Here is a 25,352-nt window from a genome sequence, read left to right as displayed (position 1 = left end):
GGACCTGGGCACGACATTTAATGGGGGAATAAGGGGAAGGTCGGCTCTACTGATTGTTGTTTACAGACAATGGGACTAGGGAATGGGGGATTGGGGATAGTTGGGGAGTATTGGGGAAAATAGGGGAATATTTACAAGCGGATATGGAGGCCAAATTCCATATTCGCAACAGTATTAATTAATCATTTGGTTAAAATGAAATGAATGGATGTGTTAATTAATCATTTGGTTAAAATGAAATGAATGAATGTATTAATTAATCATTTGGTTAAAATGAAATGAATGAATGTATTAATTAATCATTTGGTTGAAATGAAATGAATGGATGTGTTAATTAATCATTTGGTTAAAATGAAATGAATGAATGTATTAATTAATCATTTGGTTAAAATGAAATGAATGAATGTGTTAATTAATCATTTGGTTGAAATGAAATGAAAGAATGTATTAATTATTCATTTGGTTAAAATGAAATGAATGAATGTGTTAATTATTCATTTGGTTAAAATGAAATGAATGAATGTATTAATTAATCATTTGGTTAAAATGAAATGAATGAATGTATTAATTATTCATTTGGTTAAAATGAAATGAATGAATGTATTAATTAATCATTTGGTTAAAATGAAATGAATGAATGTATTAATTAATCATTTGGTTAAAATGAAATGAATGAATGTATTAATTAATCATTTGGTTAAAATGAAATGAATGAATGTGTTAATTAATCATTTGGTTAAAATGAAATGAATGAATATGTTAATTAATCATTTGGTTAAAATGAAATGAATGAATGTGTTAATTATTCATTTGGTTAAAATGAAATGAATGAATGTATTAATTAATCATTTGGTTAAAATGAAATGAATGAATGTATTAATTTATTCATTTGGTTAAAATGAAATGAATGAATGTATTAATTAATCATTTGGTTAAAATGAAATGAATGAATGTATTAATTAATCATTTGGTTAAAATGAAATGAATGAATGTGTTAATTAATCATTTGGTTAAAATAAAATGAATGAATGTATTAATTAATCATTTGGTTAATATGAAATGAATGAATGTGTTAATTAATCATTTGGTTAAAATGAAATGAATGAATGTGTTAATTAATCATTTGGTTAAAATGAAATGAATGAATGTGTTAATTAATCATTTGGTTAATATGAAATGAATGAATGTGTTAATTAATCATTTTGTTAAAATGAAATGAATGAATGTGTTAATTAATCATTTGGTTAAAATAAAATGAATGAATGTATTAATTAATCATTTGGTTAATATGAAATGAATGAATGTGTTAATTAATCATTTGGTTAAAATGAAATGAATGAATGTGTTAATTAATCATTTTGTTAAAATGAAATGAATGAATGTATTAATTAATCAATTGGTTAAAATGAAATGAATGAATGTATTAATTAATCATTTGGTTAAAATGAAATGAATGAATGTATTAATTAATAATTTGGTTAAAATGAAATGAATGAATGTGTTAATTAATCATTTGGTTAAAATGAAATGAATGAATGTGTGAATTAATCATTTGGTTAAAATGAAATGAATGAATGTGTTAATTAATCATTTGGTTAAAATGAAATGAATGAATGTGTTAATTAATCATTTTGTTAAAATGAAATGAATGAATGTGTTAATTAATCATTTGGTTAAAATGAAATGAATGAATGTATTAATTAATCATTTGGTGAATATGAAATGAATGAATGTGTTAATTAATCATTTGGTTAAAATGAAATGAATGAATGTGTTAATTAATCATTTGGTTAAAATGAAATGAATGAATGTGTTAATTAATCATTTTGTTAAAATGAAATGAATGAATGTATTAATTAATCATTTGGTTAAAATGAAATGAATGAATGTGTTAATTAATCATTTGGTTAAAATGAAATGAATGAATGTGTTAATTAATCATTTGGTTAATATGAAATGAATGAATGTGTTAATTAATCATTTGGTTAATATGAAATGAATGAATGTGGTAATTAATCATTTTGTTAAAATGAAATGAATGAATGTATTAATTAATCATTTGGTTAATATGAAATGAATGAATGTGTTAATTAATCATTTGGTTAATATGAAATGAATGAATGTGTTAATTAATAATTTGGTTAATATGAAATGAATGAATGTATTAATTAATCATTTGGTTAAAATGAAATGAATGAATGTATTAATTAATAATTTGGTTAAAATGAAATGAATGAATGTGTTAATTAATAATTTGGTTAAAATGAAATGAATGAATGTGTGAATTAATCATTTGGTTAAAATGAAATGAATGAATGTGTTAATTAATCATTTGGTTAAAATGAAATGAATGAATGTATTAATTAATCATTTGTTTAAAATGAAATGAATGAATGTGTTAATTAATCATTTGGTTAAAATGAAATGAATGAATGTGTTAATTAATCATTTGTTTAAAATGAAATGAATGAATGTGTTAATTAATCATTTGGTTAAAATGAAATGAATGAATGTATTAATTAATCATTTGGTTAAAATAAAATGAATGAATGTATTAATTAATCATTTGGTTAATATGAAATGAATGAATGTGTTAATTAATCATTTGGTTAAAATGAAATGAATGAATGTGTTAATTAATCATTTGGTTAAAATGAAATGAATGAATGTGTTAATTAATCATTTGGTTAATATGAAATGAATGAATGTGTTAATTAATCATTTTGTTAAAATGAAATGAATGAATGTGTTAATTAATCATTTGGTTAAAATAAAATGAATGAATGTATTAATTAATCATTTGGTTAATATGAAATGAATGAATGTGTTAATTAATCATTTGGTTAAAATGAAATGAATGAATGTGTTAATTAATCATTTTGTTAAAATGAAATGAATGAATGTATTAATTAATCAATTGGTTAAAATGAAATGAATGAATGTATTAATTAATCATTTGGTTAAAATGAAATGAATGAATGTATTAATTAATAATTTGGTTAAAATGAAATGAATGAATGTGTTAATTAATCATTTGGTTAAAATGAAATGAATGAATGTGTGAATTAATCATTTGGTTAAAATGAAATGAATGAATGTGATAATTAATCATTTGGTTAAAATGAAATGAATGAATGTGTTTATTAATCATTTTGTTAAAATGAAATGAATGAATGTGTTAATTAATCATTTGGTTAAAATGAAATGAATGAATGTATTAATTAATCATTTGGTTAATATGAAATGAATGAATGTGTTAATTAATCATTTGGTTAAAATGAAATGAATGAATGTGTTAATTAATCATTTGGTTAAAATGAAATGAATGAATGTGTTAATTAATCATTTTGTTAAAATGAAATGAATGAATGTATTAATTAATCATTTGGTTAAAATGAAATGAATGAATGTGTTAATTAATCATTTGGTTAAAATGAAATGAATGAATGTGTTAAATAATCATTTGGTTAATATGAAATGAATGAATGTGTTAATTAATCATTTGGTTAATATGAAATGAATGAATGTGGTAATTAATCATTTTGTTAAAATGAAATGAATGAATGTATTAATTAATCATTTGGTTAATATGAAATGAATGAATGTATTAATTAATCATTTGGTTAATATGAAATGAATGAATGTGTTAATTAATCATTTGGTTAATATGAAATGAATGAATGTATTAATTAATCATTTGGTTAAAATGAAATGAATGAATGTATTAATTAATAATTTGGTTAAAATGAAATGAATGAATGTGTTAATTAATAATTTGGTTAAAATGAAATGAATGAATGTGTGAATTAATCATTTGGTTAAAATGAAATGAATGAATGTGTTAATTAATCATTTGGTTAAAATGAAATGAATGAATGTATTAATTAATCATTTGTTTAAAATGAAATGAATGAATGTGTTAATTAATCATTTGGTTAAAATGAAATGAATGAATGTGTTAATTAATCATTTGTTTAAAATGAAATGAATGAATGTGTTAATTAATCATTTTGTTAAAATGAAATGAATGAATGTATTAATTAATAATTTGGTTAAAATGAAATGAATGAATGTGTTAATTAATCATTTGGTTAATATGAAATGAATGAATGTGTTAATTAATCATTTGGTTAAAATGAAATGAATGAATGTGTTAATTAATCATTTGGTTAAAATGAAATGAATGAATGTGTTAATTAATCATTTTGTTAAAATGAAATGAATGAATGTATTAATTAATCATTTGGTTAAAATGAAATGAATGAATGTGTTAATTAATCATTTGGTTAATATGAAATGAATGAATGTGTTAATTAATCATTTGGTTAAAATGAAATGAATGAATGTGTTAATTAATCATTTGGTTAAAATGAAATGAATGAATGTGTTAATTAATCATTTTGTTAAAATGAAATGAATGAATGTATTAATTAATCATTTGGTTAAAATGAAATGAATGAATGTGTTAATTAATCATTTCGTTAAAATGAAATGAATGAATGTGTTAATTAATCATTTGGTTAATATGAAATGAATGAATGTGTTAATTAATCATTTGGTTAATATGAAATGAATGAATGTGGTAATTAATCATTTTGTTAAAATGAAATGAATGAATGTATTAATTAATCATTTGGTTAATATGAAATGAATGAATGTATTAATTAATCATTTGGTTAATATGAAATGAATGAATGTGTTAATTAATCATTTGGTTAATATGAAATGAATGAATGTATTAATTAATCATTTGGTTAAAATGAAATGAATGAATGTATTAATTAATAATTTGGTTAAAATGAAATGAATGAATGTGTTAATTAATAATTTGGTTAAAATGAAATGAATGAATGTGTGAATTAATCATTTGGTTAAAATGAAATGAATGAATGTGTTAATTAATCATTTGGTTAAAATGAAATGAATGAATGTATTAATTAATCATTTGTTTAAAATGAAATGAATGAATGTGTTAATTAATCATTTGGTTAAAATGAAATGAATGAATGTGTTAATTAATCATTTGTTTAAAATGAAATGAATGAATGTGTTAATTAATCATTTGGTTAAAATGAAATGAATGAATGTATTAATTAATCATTTGGTTAAAATGAAATGAATGAATGTGTTAATTAATCATTTGGTTAATATGAAATGAATGAATGTGTTAATTAATCATTTGGTTAAAATGAAATGAATGAATGTGTTAATTAATCATTTGGTTAAAATGAAATGAATGAATGTGTTAATTAATCATTTTGTTAAAATGAAATGAATGAATGTATTAATTAATCATTTGGTTAAAATGAAATGAATGAATGTGTTAATTAATCATTTGGTTAATATGAAATGAATGAATGTGTTAATTAATCATTTGGTTAAAATGAAATGAATGAATGTGTTAATTAATCATTTGGTTAAAATGAAATGAATGAATGTGTTAATTAATCATTTTGTTAAAATGAAATGAATGAATGTATTAATTAATCATTTGGTTAAAATGAAATGAATGAATGTGTTAATTAATCATTTTGTTAATATGAAATGAATGAATGTGTTAATTAATCATTTGGTTAAAATGAAATGAATGAATGTATTAATTAATCATTTGGTTAAAATGAAATGAATGAATGTATTAATTAATCATTTGGTTAATATGAAATGAATGAATGTATTAATTAATCATTTGGTTAAAATGAAATGAATGAATGTATTAATTAATCATTTGGTTAAAATGAAATGAATGAATGTGTTAATTAATCATTTGGTTAAAATAAAATGAATGAATGTATTAATTAATCATTTGTTTAAAATGAAATGAATGAATGTATTAATTAATCATTTGGTTAAAATGAAATGAATGAATGTATTAATTAATCATTTGGTTAAAATGAAATGAATGAATATGTTAATTAATCATTTGGTTAAAATGAAATGAATGAATGTGTTAATTAATCATTTGGTTAAAATGAAATGAATGAATGTATTAATTAATCATTTGGTTAAAATGAAATGAATGAATGTATTAATTAATCATTTGGTTAAAATGAAATGAATGAATGTGTTAATTAATCATTTGGTTAAAATGAAATGAATGAATGTATTAATTAATCATTTGGTTAAAATGAAATGAATGAATGTGTTAATTAATCATTTGGTTAAAATGAAATGAATGAATGTGTTAATTATTCATTTGGTTAAAATGAAATGAATGAATGTATTAATTAATCATTTGTTTAAAATGAAATGAATGAATGTATTAATTAATCATTTGGTTAAAATGAAATGAAAGAATGTATTAATTATTCATTTGGTTAAAATGAAATGAATGAATGTGTTAATTATTCATTTGGTTAAAATGAAATGAATGAATGTATTAATTAATCATTTGTTTAAAATGAAATGAATGAATGTGTTAATTAATCATTTAGTTAAAATTAAATGAATGAATGTGTTAATTAATCATTTGGTAAAAATGTAATGAATGAATGTGTTAATTAATCATTTGGTTAAAATGAAATGAATGAATGTATTAATTAATCATTTGGTTAAAATGTAATGAATGAATGTGTTAATTAATCATTTGGTTAAAATGAAATGAATGAATGTATTAATTAATCATTTGGTTAAAATGTAATGAATGAATGTGTTAATTAATCATTTGTTTAAAATGAAATGAATGAATGTATTAATTAATCATTTGGTTAAAATGTAATGAATGAATGTGTTAATTAATCATTTGGTTAAAATGAAATGAATGAATGTATTAATTAATCATTTGGTTAAAATGTAATGAATGAATGTATTAATTAATCATTTGGTTAAAATGTAATGAATGAATGTATTAATTAATCATTTGTTTAAAATGAAATGAATGAATGTATTAATTAATCATTTGTTTAAAATGAAATGAATGAATGTGTTAATTAATCATTTGGTTAAAATGAAATGAATGAATGTGTTAATTAATCATTTGGTTAAAATGAAATGAATGAATGTGTTAATTAATCATTTGGTTAAAATGTAATGAATGAATGTATTAATTAATCATTTGGTTAAAATGAAATGAATGAATGTGTTAATTATTCATTTGGTTAAAATGAAATGAATGAATGTATTAATTAATCATTTGTTTAAAATGAAATGAATGAATGTATTAATTAATCATTTGGTTAAAATGAAATGAAAGAATGTATTAATTATTCATTTGGTTAAAATGAAATGAATGAATGTGTTAATTATTCATTTGGTTAAAATGAAATGAATGAATGTATTAATTAATCATTTGTTTAAAATGAAATGAATGAATATGTTAATTAATCATTTAGTTAAAATTAAATGAATGAATGTGTTAATTAATCATTTGGTAAAAATGTAATGAATGAATGTGTTAATTAATCATTTGGTTAAAATGAAATGAATGAATGTATTAATTAATCATTTGGTTAAAATGTAATGAATGAATGTGTTAATTAATCATTTGGTTAAAATGAAATGAATGAATGTATTAATTAATCATTTGGTTAAAATGTAATGAATGAATGTGTTAATTAATCATTTGTTTAAAATGAAATGAATGAATGTATTAATTAATCATTTGGTTAAAATGTAATGAATGAATGTGTTAATTAATCATTTGGTTAAAATTAAATGAATGAATGTATTAATTAATCATTTGGTTAAAATGTAATGAATGAATGTATTAATTAATCATTTGGTTAAAATGTAATGAATGAATGTATTAATTAATCATTTGTTTAAAATGAAATGAATGAATGTATTAATTAATCATTTGTTTAAAATGAAATGAATGAATGTATTAATTAATCATTTGGTTAAAATGAAATGAATGAATGTATTAATTAATCATTTGGTTAAAATGTAATGAATGAATGTATTAATTAATCATTTGGTTAAAATGTAATGAATGAATGTATTAATTAATCATTTGTTTAAAATGAAATGAATGAATGTATTAATTAATCATTTGTTTAAAATGAAATGAATGAATGTGTTAATTAATCATTTGGTTAAAATGAAATGAATGAATGTGTTAATTAATCATTTGGTTAAAATGAAATGAATGAATGTGTTAATTAATCATTTGGTTAAAATGTAATGAATGAATGTATTAATTAATCATTTGGTTAAAATGAAATGAATGAATGTATTAATTAATCATTTGGTTAAAATGAAATGAATGAATGTGTTAATTAATCATTTGGTAAAATGAAATGAATGAATGTGTTAATTAATCATTTGGTTAAAATGAAATTAATGAATGTGTTAATTAATCATTTGGTTAAAATGAAATGAATGAATGAATGTATTAATCATTTGGTTAAAATGAAATTAATGAATGAATGTATTAATCATTTGGTTAAAATGAAATGAATGAATGAATGTATTAATCATTTGGTTAAAATGAAATGAATGAATGATTGTATGAATCATTTGGTTAAAATGAAATGAATTAATGAATGTATTAATCATTTGGTTAAAATGAAATGAATGAATGAATGTATTAATCATTTGGTTAAAATGAAATGAATGAATGAATGTATTAATCATTTGGTTAAAATGAAATGAATGAATGAATGTATTAATCATTTGGTTAAAATGAAATGAATGAATGAATGTATTAATCATTTGGTTAAAATGAAATTAATGAATGAATGTATTAATCATTTGGTTAAAATGAAATGAATGAATGATTGTATGAATCATTTGGTTAAAATGAAATGAATGATTGTATGAATCATTTGGTCAAAATGTCAAAAAATTATTTTGGCATGTGTTAATCATTTTTGGTTAACATGAATTTGATGAATGAGTTCGTTCATCATTTTTGGTTAACATTAAATTAATCAGTGTATTAGTCATTTGGTTAACATGAAATTGATTATTGTAATAATTACTTATTTAATTTAAATCAATGATTTGTATTATTTATTGTACACAAAGCATTTTAAAATCCTCCACTTCCTGGTACTCTCAAAGTGATGCTGGTTTCTTGTTGCCCCCAAGAGCCCACGAGATGCAGTGCACTTTGTGATGTGTTTAGCACTGCTTTGGCCTGTGTAATGCGGGTCATTCAATTCACAATGAGCGAACACGTCCCTGAGAGTATGAGTATTCGTTTTGGTGTAACGGTAATCATGCCATAGAACAGCTTTCTCTTTAAGTCTCAACAAACAGATGTCCTGCATTAATACTTGGGAACTACAAAAGGTTTGGCAATGATACCAACCTGCCAGAACACTTATTTTTCAGATAACTTGTTACCTGTATACCTACTATTCAGAAATACCAATGACGATTCATAATGTCGTTTTGAATACACCAATGATTCGCCACAATGTGATTTTGATTATGCCACGATTGGTCATCACTTGGTTTTGAGTTTACCAATGGCCATCATTTATTCATTCATTAATTCATCATCATCACCAGCAATGACTTGTAGGCAAGTATGATATGTCTTCAGATAAATTACAGATAGAGTGGGGGTGGGGGGGGGGTGGAGGAGGGAGGATGAAACAAGGGAGGTTGAAACAAGGGGAGTTGGTGGAGCAAGAAGGGGGAAGAGGGACAATGGGAATAAAGAGGAGGCAGCAAGGAGGTGTGGGGGAGCAAGGAGGAATGGGAGGGGAGGAGTGAGGGGGGTCAGAGGGGGAGATAATTGAGAGAGGAGAGAGTCAGGAGTAGTGGGAATGAGGAGCTGAGGCGAGGAAGGGTGGGGGTTAAGAAGCGGGGGGTAGCAAGAAACGGGTGGAGAGCAAAAGTGCAACACCGAGTCACTCGTCCAACGTTTCACCTCTCTCCTCACACCCCTTCCCCTCCCTACATCCAACACTTCCCCTGCTTTGCTCGCTTCACAGGAGAATATTAAGAGAAGAGAGGGGAGCGGAAGGGGGAGAGAATGGAGGGAAAGGGTGAGAGAGGAGGGGAAGGGATGGGGGAAAAGGGTGGGGGGTGGGGAAAGGGTGAGCGGGGATCAGAAGGAGGGGTGAGCAGGGAGCAGGAGGAATAAGCAGGGATCAGGAGGCGAGTGAGAGGGGAACAGGAGGAGTGAGCAGGGAGCAGGAGATGGGGTGAGAGGGGACCAGGGGGATGGGGAGACGGAGCAGGAGAAGGGAGCCAGGGTGTTCCATTACTAAAAAGCGTGAAGAGCACTCACCAAGTGGCTTAATCACTCAAGGAAGCACTTCAATGAAATGGTTGATCAGTAAAAGGTGGCTCAGCAAGCTATAGCAAACTGATTGCATTGTTAATCCGATGTGTGTGAAACACCATTAAGCCGCACCGCAGGTCTCTCTCAAAATACCACCTGTCACCAGCAAATTCAACTCGTCGCTTCACTGAATATGAAAAGGAAGGATCTTCTTCATCTTCTTTTTAAAGTTTATGGTGTTTTCAGAGCAGCGAGGCTCTATATACATCACAGGCTCAGACATAATCGGTGAACAAAGGAGCCTTTTGTGAATCCAAAATACTAAATGAATTTCCCACCTTCCTTTAAAAGCCCCAGAACCACCTTGCAGAGAATGCTTCTGGTTCAAATGGGCAAAAATGTTCGGCAGATCTGACATGCCAATGCCCACTTTGAAATAGACTCAATCTGAGTCCGTCATATGGAGGGAATTTAAAAAACTGATGATTCAAATCTTTGGGTTTCCTACAAGTATTGCAGGTCCCAGGAGAGTGACACCCTATCCTATGGAGGTATGAATTAAGATGACAGAGCAGGACGGATGGCAGGCTTTCTTAAATAAATAAACAAATATGCTTCGGTATTCGGTATAAGAATTGGTGGTATCTTACATTTTTCAGATTTTACTCCAGATTTCGTCACATATTTAGCCCTCGGGATCCAATCCTCAAACTTGAACACAGATTTTGATGATATATTTTAATTAGTCCATAAGAGTAGATCGTGTTTCCAAGGCAAGGCACGTTTCAATAGGCCGAAACAAAATGATGGCTAGGACCCCTGAGAGGTGATGTTAAGCTGCCTGGGGATAAAGTCTTTCATGAAGGTAAGCCATTATTACTCTTCAAAAGTGATGTTTATATTTATCCAAACATCCAGTTGTCATTCATGCACTACTTCGGAGTTCCTCAAGTGTGCACGCATAGTTTGGGGCTGCTACGTTTCATGGTTTTGGAGTTATGGAGGAGGCACACACACAAACACACACTGACAAACATTGCCTCTTGTTATTATATTGTTGCGGATCTCCCGAAGCCCGTTCACGTTACAAAGGGGGGATTAAACCCCTTTTTCCCCTTGGGTCTTCATGTCCATGAGGCCAATCGCCACTTCCGCAGCAAGCATGAGAAAGGGTATCGGGTCCACACCGCACGTACCTTTGGTACCCACGCTGCTACGAAAACGGGGGTCAGACCTCGCACAAGCCATGCTAATCGATTACGCCCGAGCGGTGTGCGTATCACGTGACTTGTGCCGTTACTTTATATGGAACCCAATTCGAGCAGTTCTATTCGTACCACGCGAGGACAATTAATTGAAGGGACAGGAACGGTCAAATAAGAGGAATAACACAATTTATTTACAATGATCCACAGAGACACAGAGCAGGCACTTAAACAACGTTAACTTATCCCCAGACAATGGGCCCAATCACTCACACGGGGAAATGGAAGAAGAGCAGGTTCGCGCACCAAACGCGCCTTGCTGCCGGTCGCTCCCGGACAGCTCGCCCTGCGTGGCCCTCTGGTGGTCACGGCACGTATGCAGGGAAAATGCAGGCAGGAGGAGATCGCGTGTCTGTGGCCCAGAATGGGTCGCCTTCAAAAGCGCGATTATACAGCGGCAGAGCACAGGGTACAGGGCACGGGGAGAGTTTGTGTACAACGAGGCTATTACAATAGTCAATTCAAGCACTTCGACTTGTTCCGGGCTGGGCGACTTTCACTCCTCGTCTCTCGTTCTTGCTCTCACCCGTTCTGCCGCGTTCTCTCTCGAACTCTGCTCCATGAACTCTGAACTCTAATGGGCTCGGGGCAGGGCCTTATATGGCACCTCCCCGATCTTACCCGAATGTTCCAAGCCCCGCCTCCTGCCGCCGTGGTAAGCCACTCCCCTCGAGCCCTGATTGGTGGCTCGCGGCTCACCGGCCACTCCCTCTGCAGCGCCTCCCTTCGGCCTTGCCAGACTTGTTGAAGGCCTACCACGTGGCATTACCAGCCCAAAAGACCGCCCTACTCACGGGCCTGCTCAACGCAAAACTAACACAGGAAAGGACTACCTTACATTTACTAAGAAATAACTGAACTATCACGAGGCTTCATGTTGTGGTGTGTCTACCTACGAGGGGGAGTCATCCTTTTTTCTCAAAACCGCAATACTACACCCCTCTCTCACCAGACTCGTCGCGAGTCGAACCCAACAGTGGAACGACCGGTAGAGCCTGGCATGCAAAATTACCATTACGTTTAAATGTGACACATAGGTGTGGTTCCCCCTAACATTTACTCTGACCCATGTGTGCGACAGTTTTAACACTAAATATGTCCCTCCTATTGCGTTGAGCATCTATCTAACAGTTTCACACCCACAACTACCCGAGTATTTCCGGAATTTTCAAACTAAACACATAGCCGGTGGGCACATTCTTATATTTACAAGCACATAACTTAACTTAATTTACAATGCTATGACCCAGGACCTGTTCTTTTTGGAAGAGAAGATTAGAGGGGAGAGAAAACACAACAAAACACTCATAAATGGCACTTGCTGCTTGCATCTTGCATCTTGCTTCTTGCTTCTTCTGTGTGCATATAACAAACCGGCTGGCCCCCCGACCGGCATACAGGCCATTTGAAGAATCGGGGTCATCTGAACTTGCAGAACTTCTTTATCCCTAGCACACAATAGTAAAACAATGCACACACTTTCTTTTATTCTTCATTGGCCAGCAGGGCCAATCTCACGTGGTCCAACTGCGTGGCATGAATGCCACTCAAACAAGTGGTCCAAAGGTGCAAGATGATTTTGCAGAAAGATGCCGCACAGCAGAGATGCAAGGCCACAAAGCGTGTGGTCCTTAAGTGACAAGGGTGCAGCAAAAGATGTTTGGCAGCAAAGTGCTGCACAGGTCGACTGCACGGATGAAGCAATGGTACAGCAAAAGGTGGTTTATGGCAGCAAGGTGCTGCACACTGCACAGGTCGGCTGCATAGATGTAATAAGGGTGCAGCAAAAGGACAAGGCAGCAAGGTGCTGCACAGTTCGGCCTCCAAAAGAGTCCTGGGGTGGGGAGGAGAGACAAAGCACAACAAGCAAGCGGAAAAGACGCAATGGCACACAGAAAAACAAGGTGGTGCGGCGTGAGGGACGCAGAAGAGCGAGCAGAGCAGGCTCATCCCCAACTGTCTGTACCCCCCACCGTTGGCTACACTACCCTAGCCCCCCTTGTATTTAGAATCCGTCTCTACGTCTTGTCTCCAATATCCCCCTCTATGCCAAATTCGTCTCCAATCCCTCCCAAGAAGGAAGGTATGGAACAAACACAATGTCACTCTTACGTCGTGATGCGTCTCACTGCTCAAATGGCTTACAGAGCCTCGGTATGGAGCTCGTCCTCCTCTGTGAATGGCGGTGGATGGTGCGAAGGGATTTCTCTTCCTAACTACTCTGCTAAACATTTACTCATTTAAACTACCTGGGGTCGTACCCTGCCAATCGGCCTCTTTAATCTATGTGGTTCTAAGAACACGAATTCCCATTGCCCACACTGTGGTGCCCTCCAAATTTGGGTCTCACTCCCACAAATTTTCACTCGTGCCCTCGCACAATTTCGGGGCTGGGTCGTGTGGCCCCACCAGCAGGTCTACCTACCTGTGCACCTCCGCCACTGAAGCCACCACCCGAGCTTACCTGCTCCTCCCGACTACCTAATTGGGGAAGGCTCTCCCTGGCTCTTACCCCCTGATGCCCAACTTGGCATTGGGCAACCCGGGTCCTCTCCTGGGATCCTCGGGCCCCACTCAACAACTACCCTAACCGGCTCCCAGAGTCTACCTACGGCCTCAACTGGCTGACAAACTACCAGTGGCGGAGTGCCCCAATAACCATACGCACCAATTAAGCCACACGCCCAGCCATTCCACAGTCTCATGCACCCTACAAAGCACTTCTCTCTACCAACAGCACCACAGGTGTCAATATCCACGCAAATTTACCGATGCCCTCTACCTGGCTTTACACTACCCCCCGGGCTTCCGTGAATGGGTTCCACTCTCCCCCCCATTCAGTCCTTCGCACCATGCACTCCTCACCAATCATTCCACACCTTTTATCTCGCACACCATTTTTCCCACACACCTCAACACAATTCCATTTATCTCAGCACACAATGCATCATCAAACACACAGCATCATCTACTTAACTACTTTCCCCTAAAACTCGTGCTTCCCTCGTCGTCCCTTTCAACTAAGCACACCCTTTTTCTTTATCAACCACCTAAACTCTCTATGTCCCCTCTATAGTTCAGGTGTCCTACTTAAATCTCTGTCCCTAAAGTCTTCTAGATCCCTAACATTATCCTAGCCCTCCCTTGGCAAGCTTTGGTGCCCCATGGAGGCAACCATTGCTGGCACCCCTATGTGCCTATCACTGCCATCCCCCTAAACTAGTGCTCATGGGCCCCCTCCATGTGAGGAATGGTGACACTACCATTCCCCCACGTGGGGGGGGGGGGGGATTCACTACTCTCACTCCTCTACACTACGAGCCTCTCCGTCATTCGAGGTACTGGGTCCTGCCTCGGCCTTTAAGGCCAAGGTGATCCATGAGGGCACCTGCTCGCCCGTGTCGGGTCTCACTCGGTCGGCATGGACGATTCGAGGGAGGGCTCGTGGTCCCATTTTGATCTTATTGACCACGTCACAAATTTGTGCCAGGACAACCCCCGGGCCTTGCCAAGGCGAGGTGAGTTTGGGGAATCTGCCCTTCCATCTCCGGGGATTGAAGAACCAAATCTTCATCCCCGGAGAATACTGGCTCCCCTGGCTCCGGTGGTCGTACCTGCGCTTCATCTTGGCACCTGCCAGCTGAAGCTGGCGGCATGTGAAGGCATGGACCCTCTCAATGCATTCCTCTAGGTGACGTGCATAGCCCTCCCCCAGCGGTCTATTAGGGGTTTCTGGCACGGGACCGCATAGCAGATCGGCGGGAGCCCGCAACTCCCGCCCGTACATGAGCAGCGCTGGACTGCATGCGGTGCTGGACATGGCCCCGTGCTGGCTAGTTCGGTAGGCCATTAACAAATACGGGAGATGTTCGTCCCAGTCGTCCTGACGGGTGGTGGTGAATAGTGCCAATTGTTGGATCAGGGTCCGGTTGAACCTTTCCACCATCCCGTCAGATTGTGGTCTTAAGGGCGTTGTTCTTGTTTTCCGAATTGACAGGAGCCTGCACACATCTTTTAACAATTGACTCTCAAAATTTCGACCCTGGTCGGTGTGCAGCTCCTCCGGAATCCCATGCCGACAAACAAATCCTTCCACGAAGGCCTGTGCCACAACCCCGGCTTCTTGGTTAGGGAGGGCATAGGCCTCCGGCCACTTGGTGAAATAGTCCATAACTACGAGGATGTATTTATTACCTTGGCGGGTACGGGGTAGTGGCCCTAATATGTCCATAGCCACCCGCTCAAGGGGGTTAGGGTTAGGGTTAACCTGGTTAACCCCCCACCTGGTGTAATTGAAGGGGGGCCCTCATCCTCCGTGCTGGTCACTTTTTAGCAGTACAGGCGTCGCATCTCCGACACCAGTCCTGTATATCGCGCCCCATATTTACCCAATAGAACCTCCAGCGGATCCGAGATGTTGTCTTGGTTCTGCCCAAATGGCCGCCGGGGTGGGTACCATGCACCTGCTGCAAAAATGTGGTCTTTTTTTTTTTTTTTTTTTGTATACTGAATCGAGGCTCGTGAAAGAGCTAACATTTATTTCACAAACAAAAATTGCTCTGGGACTAGGTACTAAATTGGCTTAAATTGCTCTGGGACTATCACCAGCCAGGAAGATTTCTCAGAGGGAATCTCTACCCACTTGCGGTACAAGATGTTGTCTTTCAATTCCAGGGTTTGCCAATGAGCCCAATATGCATTTGTTGGCGCCCCGAGGGGGGTGACCTCTTCCCCACTAGGTCTTCTTCCCAATCGAACCCATTCGTGCACCGGTCCCAGTACGGGATCCTCCCGCTGGGCCGTGCTCCAAGCCGAAGTTCCAAATTCCTCATCGGCGGTTAGTGGCAAGATTGGCCCTCTCAACCGGGTTGCACAGAATACGAAGGTAGGGGTGGGGTCTGCCAATTGTTCCCTGTCCTCGTGTCTCGCACAAAATTTACAGTTTTCCCCCAAAGAGGGGACGTCGAGAGAGTGCGTCGGCATTCCCATGGGCCTTTCCGGCCCTATGGGTCACATTAAAATCGTACTGCTGCAACTTTTCCAACCACCTTGCAATTTGGCCCTCAGGTTCCTTGAACCGGAGGAGCCATTGCAGGGAGGAATGGTCAATTCGAACCAGAAATTTCCGCCCATACAGGTACGGGTGGAAATGGCTCATGGCAGCCAGCATCGCCAATAACTCTTTACGAGTGACGCAATAATTTCGCTTGGGCCTACTCATGGCCCGACTATAATAGGCGATCACTCTCTCCACGCCCTCCTGTGTCTGGAACAAGACCGCACCAAATCCCTCTTGGCTTGCATCCATGTCCAGGGTAAACGTCCCGTCACTGGTGGGGTAAGGTAGAATGGGTGCGGATGTCAAACACCCCTTCAATGCTAGGAAGGCCTCATTGCACTCCCTTGTCCAATTTAACCTCGTCCCCTTCTCCGTAAGCCGGTGAAGGGGCCGGGCTATCTCCGCAAATTTTGCCACAAAACGCCTGTAATAGGAGCAGAGTCCCAAAAAACCCCGCACCTATTTGATGTTACGAGGTGCGGGCCACTCCTCTACCGCTGTAATTTTGCCTGGGTCTGTTTTTACCCCCTCGCGACTGATGACGTGACCTAGATAGGCCACTACTTTGGCAAACAAAGTGCACTTACTCGGACACAACTTCAACACTGCCTGTCTGAGGCACCCAAACACCCGGTCCAAATTAGCTATGGCTTGGGGAAATGTTCTCGCATGCACGTCATCCAGGTACACCAGGCATGACTGCCATGGCATGCCGCCCAGTACATGCTCCATCAATCGTTCAAAGGTGGCGGAGGCGTTACACAAGCCAAACGGCATCACAGTGAACTGATACAGCCCCTTACCTGTGGAAAATGCCGTTTTTTCCTTCCCTGCCCTATCCATCTCCACCTGTCAATACCCACTCTTAAGGTCCAAGGTTGAGAACCAATTTGAGCCCGCAACGGCATCGAGGGTATAGTCAATTCTTGGCAGGGGATACAAGTCTTTGAGTGTCACGTTGTTTAGTTGGCGATAGTCCACGCAAAACCGCGTGGTTCCATCTTTCTTTTGAACCAACACAACGGGTGACATCCAAGGACTTCCCGAAGACTCAATGATACCTGCATTGAGCATTTTTTTCTACCTGCTCATCAGCTTCCTCCCTCTTGCTCCAAGGGAGCCGTGGGGCGGGCTGACGAATAGGCCGGGCCTCACCGGTGAGGATCTGATGTTTCACCAGGCCCGTACGTCCAATATCCTCGGAGGACAAGGAGAAGATATCCAAATGGGTTTCAATTAATTTGTGTAAGGCCTCCTGTTGGGCCTCCTCCAACTCTACACTACTCCGGTTTACCATCTCACAAATGGGATCGGACCAATTCCTACTAGTTTCTAGGGACTCCCTCCGGGACCGGCTCGGCTGGATTTTCTCGTCCCTCACCTGCCGTGACTTCGTTAACTGGGGTGCAGCCGGCTATCTTCGTGCCCCGTCCTATAGTGCGTGGTTCTGTACTCACATTAATTACTCGGACGGCCACCACCGGCCCGTTCGTTTTTACGAGGGTGCGGCCTACGACTAAGCCCGGGACGGACTGCGCTGCCACCGGTTCGACCAGGCCGCAGGACCCTTGCCAGCTTGGGTGAGCTCGCCATCGGGCCGGCACTATGGCCTCGGCCCTCGGGGGAATGGTCACGGCCTCAGAAGCCTCCAGCTCCGTCCTTTCGGCCGTGCTCACCCCGTCCAATGGCAGCTCATCTACTCCCACTTGCAGGGTCCCCCGGCATAAATCGATTTTACAACCGCTGGCAGTCAACAGATCTAGCCCGATTAGGTACGGGTCGCACACCTCCGCCAGACTTGTATTGTTGAAGGCCTACCACGTGGCATTTCCAGCCCAAAAGACCGCCCTACTCACGGGCCTGCTCAACGCAAAACTAACACTGGAAAGGACTACCTTACATTTACTAAGAAATAAATGAACTATCGCAAGGCCTCATGTTGTGGTGCATCTACCTACGAGGGGAAATTAACCTTTATTCTCAAAACCGCAACAATATATTAGAATAAAGGAAATTATAAGATTAAGTGAATGTGTTCCAGATCAAGAGTGAACCTTCAAGGCCTGTGGAGCTCATGAAACAAACATTATTACGCTGGTTCTGTTTCAAATCCCATCGATTGATATTGAGATTTATCAGGTGACTGATGTACAGCAGGTTATGAGGAATAAAAAGCTTCACCTTCACCTGTTCCCTGCATTCAGAACTGCTTGCAATATGTTGCTGAGAATTGGAGATTACAAGGCCGACCACTTTTCCTCATTCTCATCCGAGAAGACAACCTTCGGTGAGCAGCAGCAGAAGGTAGAATCTGAGTGAGGAATGCTCTGAATTGCTATTCTGTGCGGTTCATTCATTGCGTGGAATATAACCAAGTGAATGGAGTGTCATCCTCAGGGAGCTCTTCATGACTGCACGAGTCATGATGACCTTGAGATGAGCCAAAAACCCACAGGTTGATGAGGTGGAGTACACCGAGCTTTCTAATCTTTCACTATTTAACAGGGGTGAACGTTTTGCACCGATGATGGATATGCTGACAGGCTTCAAAAAAGGCATTGTGGGAAAGGTCAAAGTTCGTGTCGACAGAATTCAAGTAAGTATGTCTAACTCAGTTGGTGAAGTAAGTGGAGGTATCTGTTACATGATGAGATGCGACCGAGTGAAAAGGTGAGTGAAAATGGAGTTATTTATTTCCTGACTTTTGGCACAGTTGGTGAGCGTTACCTTCTGTCCCATTCAGGCTCTGATGTCGGGAGCTATGCTGCAGCAGCTGGACTTTCTGCGACTGAGCGAACATAGCGAGTAAGTGAACTGTTATAGTCACAGGTGCCATGCTATCGTACTGTTGGAACGGTATACCTGCTGGGACGCCATGACAGGGGTGTTTATAAACATTGTGTTTTCATGAGGCACATACATCATCTTTCCCTGACATGCCGACTGCTGCACAACAGGACGTGGCCGAGGCCTGGTTCAAAATGAAAACTAAAAACCTGCTCTCAAACGTGACACCTGTCAATAAAGTCTCAGCTTTATTTTATATATCTATTCATATTCAGCCTGTGGCTGCTTGGCTTTATTGTTGGGGGTAATGCTGTATATCTGGGGCGTGGCCATGCTGTTGATGCAATGCCCCCCTTACCAGCTAGCTGGCACTCATTTTGCTGACCTCGGAAGGATGACAGGCTGAGTCTACCCACCTGGTGTTAATTCAACAGCATGGCAGGGGGCTTGAACTAAAGACCCTAGGATCTTAAGCCAGCCACCTTAACTGTAAGACAACACCAGGCTTAAGCCTCAACTATGAATGCAACACTTACTGACTAAGAAGGTTTGCTTTTTATTTTTGTTTGTTTTTGTATAGACAGTCAAAGCTCGTGGAAGAGCTAGAACACAGAATGGATCAGGACACCACAAATGGAACAACAGGAGAAGGGGGAAACGTCAACAGCAGGACAGAGGGAGAAAATAGACAGAGACGGACAAACAAGGGATGCAGGGGTAGAGGAGAACGCAAGGGGTGGACAAGATGGAGACATAAGCTAAATGTTTGAATGGGTGATTTAACGGGATGGTTTTGGATGGGATATGACTTGAGATGGTGGTGAACAGCTGACCTGAAGACCTGGAGGGCAAAATGAGATTTAAGAGTCTGGAAGTTTGTTCCACAGGTGGGGAAAAAGAGGAACAAATGAGTGGAGGTGAGCAGTGGTTCTGGATTTTGGCAGATTCACTAGGATGGGGTTGCTGGTAGACCGTAGCATGGGGTTGCTGGTAGACCGTAGGATGGGGTTGCTGGTAGACCGTAGGATGGCGTTGCTGGTAGACCGTAGGATGGGGTTGCTGGTAGACCGTGTGTGTCCTGCACATACATGGCGGGGGGGGGGGGGGGCAATGCAAGGAGAGGGCAGAGGATGCAAGACCAGAAATGAGGCAGAAGAAGGCAGAGACCACCGACCCGGAAGCGATGGCAAAGTGTTGAAGCCATAGACTCAGCTTCAATGTGAGGCCTTGGTTTGCACGGCGTCAAACTGATCAAGATGTGAGGCAGGGAAGTCAGCTCAGAAGGGAGAGCAGTACTCCATAAATCTGTGGATGAAGGCCTTGTAGGTGGATAGGTGTTCAGGTGTGCCAAGGGATGATTGAACGAGGGGGATGCACAGTCGGCGACTGGCTTTGGAGGACAACTTTGAAATGTGCTTTTCCCAGGAAAGATCATGGCAGGTAGTGAGACCCAAATTTGAGTGACAGAACTTCTTCAAGAGGATTATTAACAAAGTAGATGGGAGGGTTTTCCAGATGGTCCTTTTGGAGGGACATAGTGAGAGTGTGAGATTTGTCAGGATTGAAAGACATGTTTGACCAGCTTGTGATTTTGTCAAGGTCTGAAGAGAGGGAAGAGGTTGAAGCCTGCCGATCCTAAGAATGAGGGATGTCACGGCACAGGGTGGAGTCATCAGCAAGCAGATGAAGGGGATTTTATCGAGACGGCTAGAGTGTCAGATAGATCATTTATTATGAAGATCAGAAATAAGACTGGACCCACAACACTGCATTGGGCCTTGACAGAGAAAGGATATGAAAGGATTCACTTGGGAGCCCCATGTTGGCTATGAGAGTAGAGGAAGTCAGTAAACCATGTGTGGAGTTGGCCTTGGATTCCATCGGTGGAGAGTTTTGAGAACAAGACAGGATGCCAGATTGTATCAAAAGCACAAGATATGTTCAGAGAGACGGCCCTGATCTCATGCCTGACATTTGAGAACTTTAGACTTGTAAAAATGGTATGTGCTGCTTGTTTGCTTGATTTGATGCTCGGCATTTTAAAAGGATAGAGCATGGACAATGCCAGGAAAGCAATGACAAACACCCGGTATAACCCTTGACAAGAAACTGCTTCGGGAGCACCGACGCTCTATAACAAAGTAGGGTACATCAATTCATATATGTACATGAATAAAAAAAATTTAAGGAGCCGTGTTCATGCATGTGTGACGCTTTTTCACACCGAAGAAAGAAAACTCGAACCTGGCTTTGTTTGCGATGAATCCGCATTAGGTAGCTTAGGAGTCGGTGACTACAACCGCTCGACCACAAAGACCTTTACACGATAAACATCGGTTTATTATTATTATTATAACTAGCAATGGTACCCTCCCTACAGGTGGTGCTTCAATTGGGAGGCCCAAATGAAAAGGCAAAATATCAGAAATTGAAGGCTTTTTTATTATTTTAAACGATTTATATAAACATCCGTTAAATCATATCACACGCAAATCATCAAAATCTAAACAGTATTTGTAGAATTTCAACAAAAGCCACATCACTGTTCATATCGGTAAATATTATTCCATCGTGTTTGGAAAAACTGGAAAATTGGAAAAAAAGTTGGAAAAACAATATAGCCTATTTTACTCCCAGGGGTCCCAGGATTACCCACCCAAAATATCGTTGCGATCGGTTCAGCCGTTTTTGCGGTACCTGGGAACAGACGGACAGACAGACAGACAGACAGACAGACAGACAGACAGACAGACATTTGGTGAATTATAGTGAGATTATTATTATTATTATTATTATTATTATTATTATTAAAAAGACCATTGGCCAGTTGCTTAAAATTCCTTTATCCTTCAGGAAAGATTCCCCTGTAGGTACACTGTGATTCCTTACTCCTCAGTCACATTTGCTCTATGGCTAGGATACGGCGGCCGTACCCCCCCTAAATTGACAGAAACGTGCGGCGGCCGCAGAGTTTCTGAGGTGGCCTCAGGGTGGCCCTAGGGCGTATGGCTATCTTTTACAGGCCGTAGGGGTCGCCGTGGAATTATAGCGCGGAGTTATAACTTTTTTCATTTCTAGGTCGGCCGTAGCCATGACAACTGTAAGTGCTGTTATACATACTAGGGCATGCCCGTACTATATATATATATCTAAAATTATATCCCCCCCCCCCTCTATTTACATGAAATGGTTTGGTCCATGAAATGTTTTGGTCCATTCGCAACGCCAAAGCGAACGGCGAACGGCTTGCGAGTACAGTGACAATCCCCCCCCCCCCCTCTATTTACATGAAATGGTTTTAATTAGTTTTAAAACATAGTTTAACGCCAACATATGGCATGCCCGTACCCGTACTATCCGTAATGGCGCACGCTCTCACAGGAGCTCCGGAAGGTCGCATATCGCAGGAAAGCGAAAGAATCGCAAATTAGTTTTAATTAGTTTTAAAACATCGTTTAACGCCAACATAGCGCCAACATAGTTTGCCGACGGGAAATAAATGAATACGCTCTCAAATGTGCCATCCGAGGCAGAGTCTGTTCGCCACGTTCGGCACACGTGATAGCTCGCTGCTCTCTGATTGGTTGAATCGTTTTTTGGACATAGCTCGGTAACTACTTCTGCGATTAATTTAAAACCTTGAAAAGGCACATCCTCGGGTCCCCAGCAATATACCTGGCAAGTTTCAAGTATATCGGACCCGTGGTTGTCGAGAAACAGCGGTCACAGACAAACAAACACACACACAGACACACACACACACACACACACACACACACACACACACACACACACACACACACAGAGATTGCTGGAATTATAGATAGATGAAAAAGAACTGGTATACGTACAGTGTTCAAAAAGTATCCGACCTTTATTTTTCGTGCGTAAAAAAAAAGAAGTCAGGGAGGCGTTGATTGGTGCACGTATGTAGGCGATCCTAATGCGCACGCGTGAATTTTTTCCCACCTGCAGAAGCTGTCATTCGACGGCAGACCGCCGATGAGTGAGGACATGTAAGCGAGCGCCGTCGGATTTTCGTTTTTGACAAAATGACGGAAAAACTTGAACAACGCAACTGCATCAAATTTTGTGTTTCATCAAACTTGCATCAAAACTGCAACTTGGTTTCTGGGTCGTACCCATAAACCCAGGACTCATCGCCAGTGACCACTGTGTTGGGGAAGCTGGGATCGCTGTTCACAGTCTCCAGCATGTCCTGTGCGATCTCCAAACGGAGTTGCTTCTGCTCAATCGTTAGCAGCTTTGGTACGAACTTTGCTGAGATTCTCCTGAAGCCCAAATCCTCCTTCATAATGGAATGAACGGTGTTGAATCTTGCGGATCGTTTCCACTTGGGAATCGCCAAGCTTTACACAAAATTTGATGCAGTAGCGTTGTTCAAGTTTTTCCGTCATTTTGTCAAAAACGAAAATCCGACGGTGCTCGCTTACATGACCTCACTCATCGGCGGTCTGCCGTCGAATGACAGCTTCTGCAGGTGGGAAAAAATTCACGCGTGCGCATTAGGATCGCCTACATACGTGCACCAATCAACGCCTCCCTAGCTTCTTTTTTTTTACGCACGAAAAATAAAGGTCGGATACTTTTTGAACACAGTATATATACCCACTCGTTACCGTCCGTCTGGCCGCACGTTCGCCTTAGGGCCCCCCCGCGGTCGCCTTGCGGGCACCTTGAGGCTACCTTGAAAATTCTATGGCCGCCGCAGGGACGCCCTAAGGTCACCGTGCGACCCCCACGTTTTCAGTCTCCACAATTTCTAAATACCCCGTGCGGCTACCCGAAAAATAAAGACATATGTGACTGCTACATTGTGTGACCGTGGAAATACTGCGGCCGCCCTATAATTGCTAGTGGCCGTAGATTTTTTAGACCCTACGGGCGCCGAGCCAAATGTGACTGAAGCATTATCGAAAGATTTCTTTGATTGCTGCTATATAAACAACCCTTAGGAAATCCTTTAGGTTGAGGAAATCCTTATGAGCCGTTGCTATGCCAGGTAACCAACCAATCAGGTAGAAAATAAGAAGAGGCGTCCGAAAGCAAGACGGTGGCGATGTGACGCTTATGACGATTTTAAATGACGCTTGTGACGATTTTAAATGACGCTGGTTATATAATATTGCTACATAAACGCTTGTTATATGTTGCATGGGGAACACGTGCTTCCGGGTTAATACAATGATTCTTGTATAAAATTCATTCGATTCAGGTCTCATTGAGTATTTTATTGTAAATCCGTTAATACGTGCAGTAAATGTTTGGAACCTTTTTAAGAATGGTGAAAGTGTGAAATTAAGAAAGTGAAATACGAGTGCGAAACTACAAGCAAAATATTCTGGATGTCATGAAAGAATGAAAATGTTATTAAGGAAGGTTCTGAGTTCAAGGATGATTTTTAGATGTTTGACATTGAGTTGACCTTTTGACCTCAAAAATAGTTGGTTTTCCAATTCAGTGATGCACTCTGCAATTGATTAATTTTCAAGTTACTCGGATGAAAACTGATGATTTTTTCATATGAAAATTGATGATTTTGGAAGTTTGACCTTTGACCTTTTGACCTCAAAAATAGTTGGTTTTCCAATTCAGTGATGCACTCTGCAATTGATTAATTTTCAAGTTACTCGGATGAAAACTGATGATTTTTTCAGATGAAAATTGCTGATTTTGAAAGTTCGACCTTTGTCCTTTTGACCTCAAACATAGTTGGTTTCCCAATTCAGTGATGCACTCTGCAATTGATTAATTTTCAAGCTACTCGGATGAAAACTGATGATTTTTTCAGATGAAAATTGATGATTTTGGAAGTTTGACCTTTGACCTTTTGACCTCAAAAATAGTTGGTTTTCCAATTCAGTGATGCACTCTGCAATTGATTAATTTTCAAGTTACTCAGATGAAAACTGATGATTTTTTCAGATGAAAATTGATGATTTTGGAAGTTTGACCTTTGTCCTTTTGACCTCAAAAATAGTTGGTTTTCCAATTCAGTGATGCACTCTGCAATTGATTAATTTTCAAGCTACTCGGATGAAAACTG

The 25,352-nt window shown here is 38.0% G+C and overlaps 1 protein-coding gene across 4 annotated transcripts in view; it reads left to right on the top strand.

The window, feature by feature from the left end:
* LOC137434832 (phosphorylase b kinase regulatory subunit beta-like) overlaps positions 1–25,352 on the top strand; it is a 335,447-nt gene that overhangs the window by 286,578 nt on the left and 23,517 nt on the right. For all 4 annotated transcript variants that reach the window (XM_078785025.1, XM_078785024.1, XM_078785027.1 and 1 more), the window contains 3 exons: positions 18,703–18,785; positions 19,004–19,094; positions 19,242–19,303. In XM_078785025.1, coding sequence (XP_078641151.1) covers positions 18,703–18,785; positions 19,004–19,094; positions 19,242–19,303 — 236 coding nt within the window. The remainder of the gene's footprint in view (positions 1–18,702; positions 18,786–19,003; positions 19,095–19,241; positions 19,304–25,352) is intronic.

This window comes from Myxine glutinosa, chromosome 9 (assembly GCF_964187855.1).
Source record: "Myxine glutinosa chromosome 9, kmMyxGlut1.1, whole genome shotgun sequence".
NCBI lineage: Eukaryota > Metazoa > Chordata > Myxini > Myxiniformes > Myxinidae > Myxine > Myxine glutinosa.
Note: the sequence above shows the minus strand (reverse complement) of the source record. Positions and strands in the feature narration are given on the sequence as shown.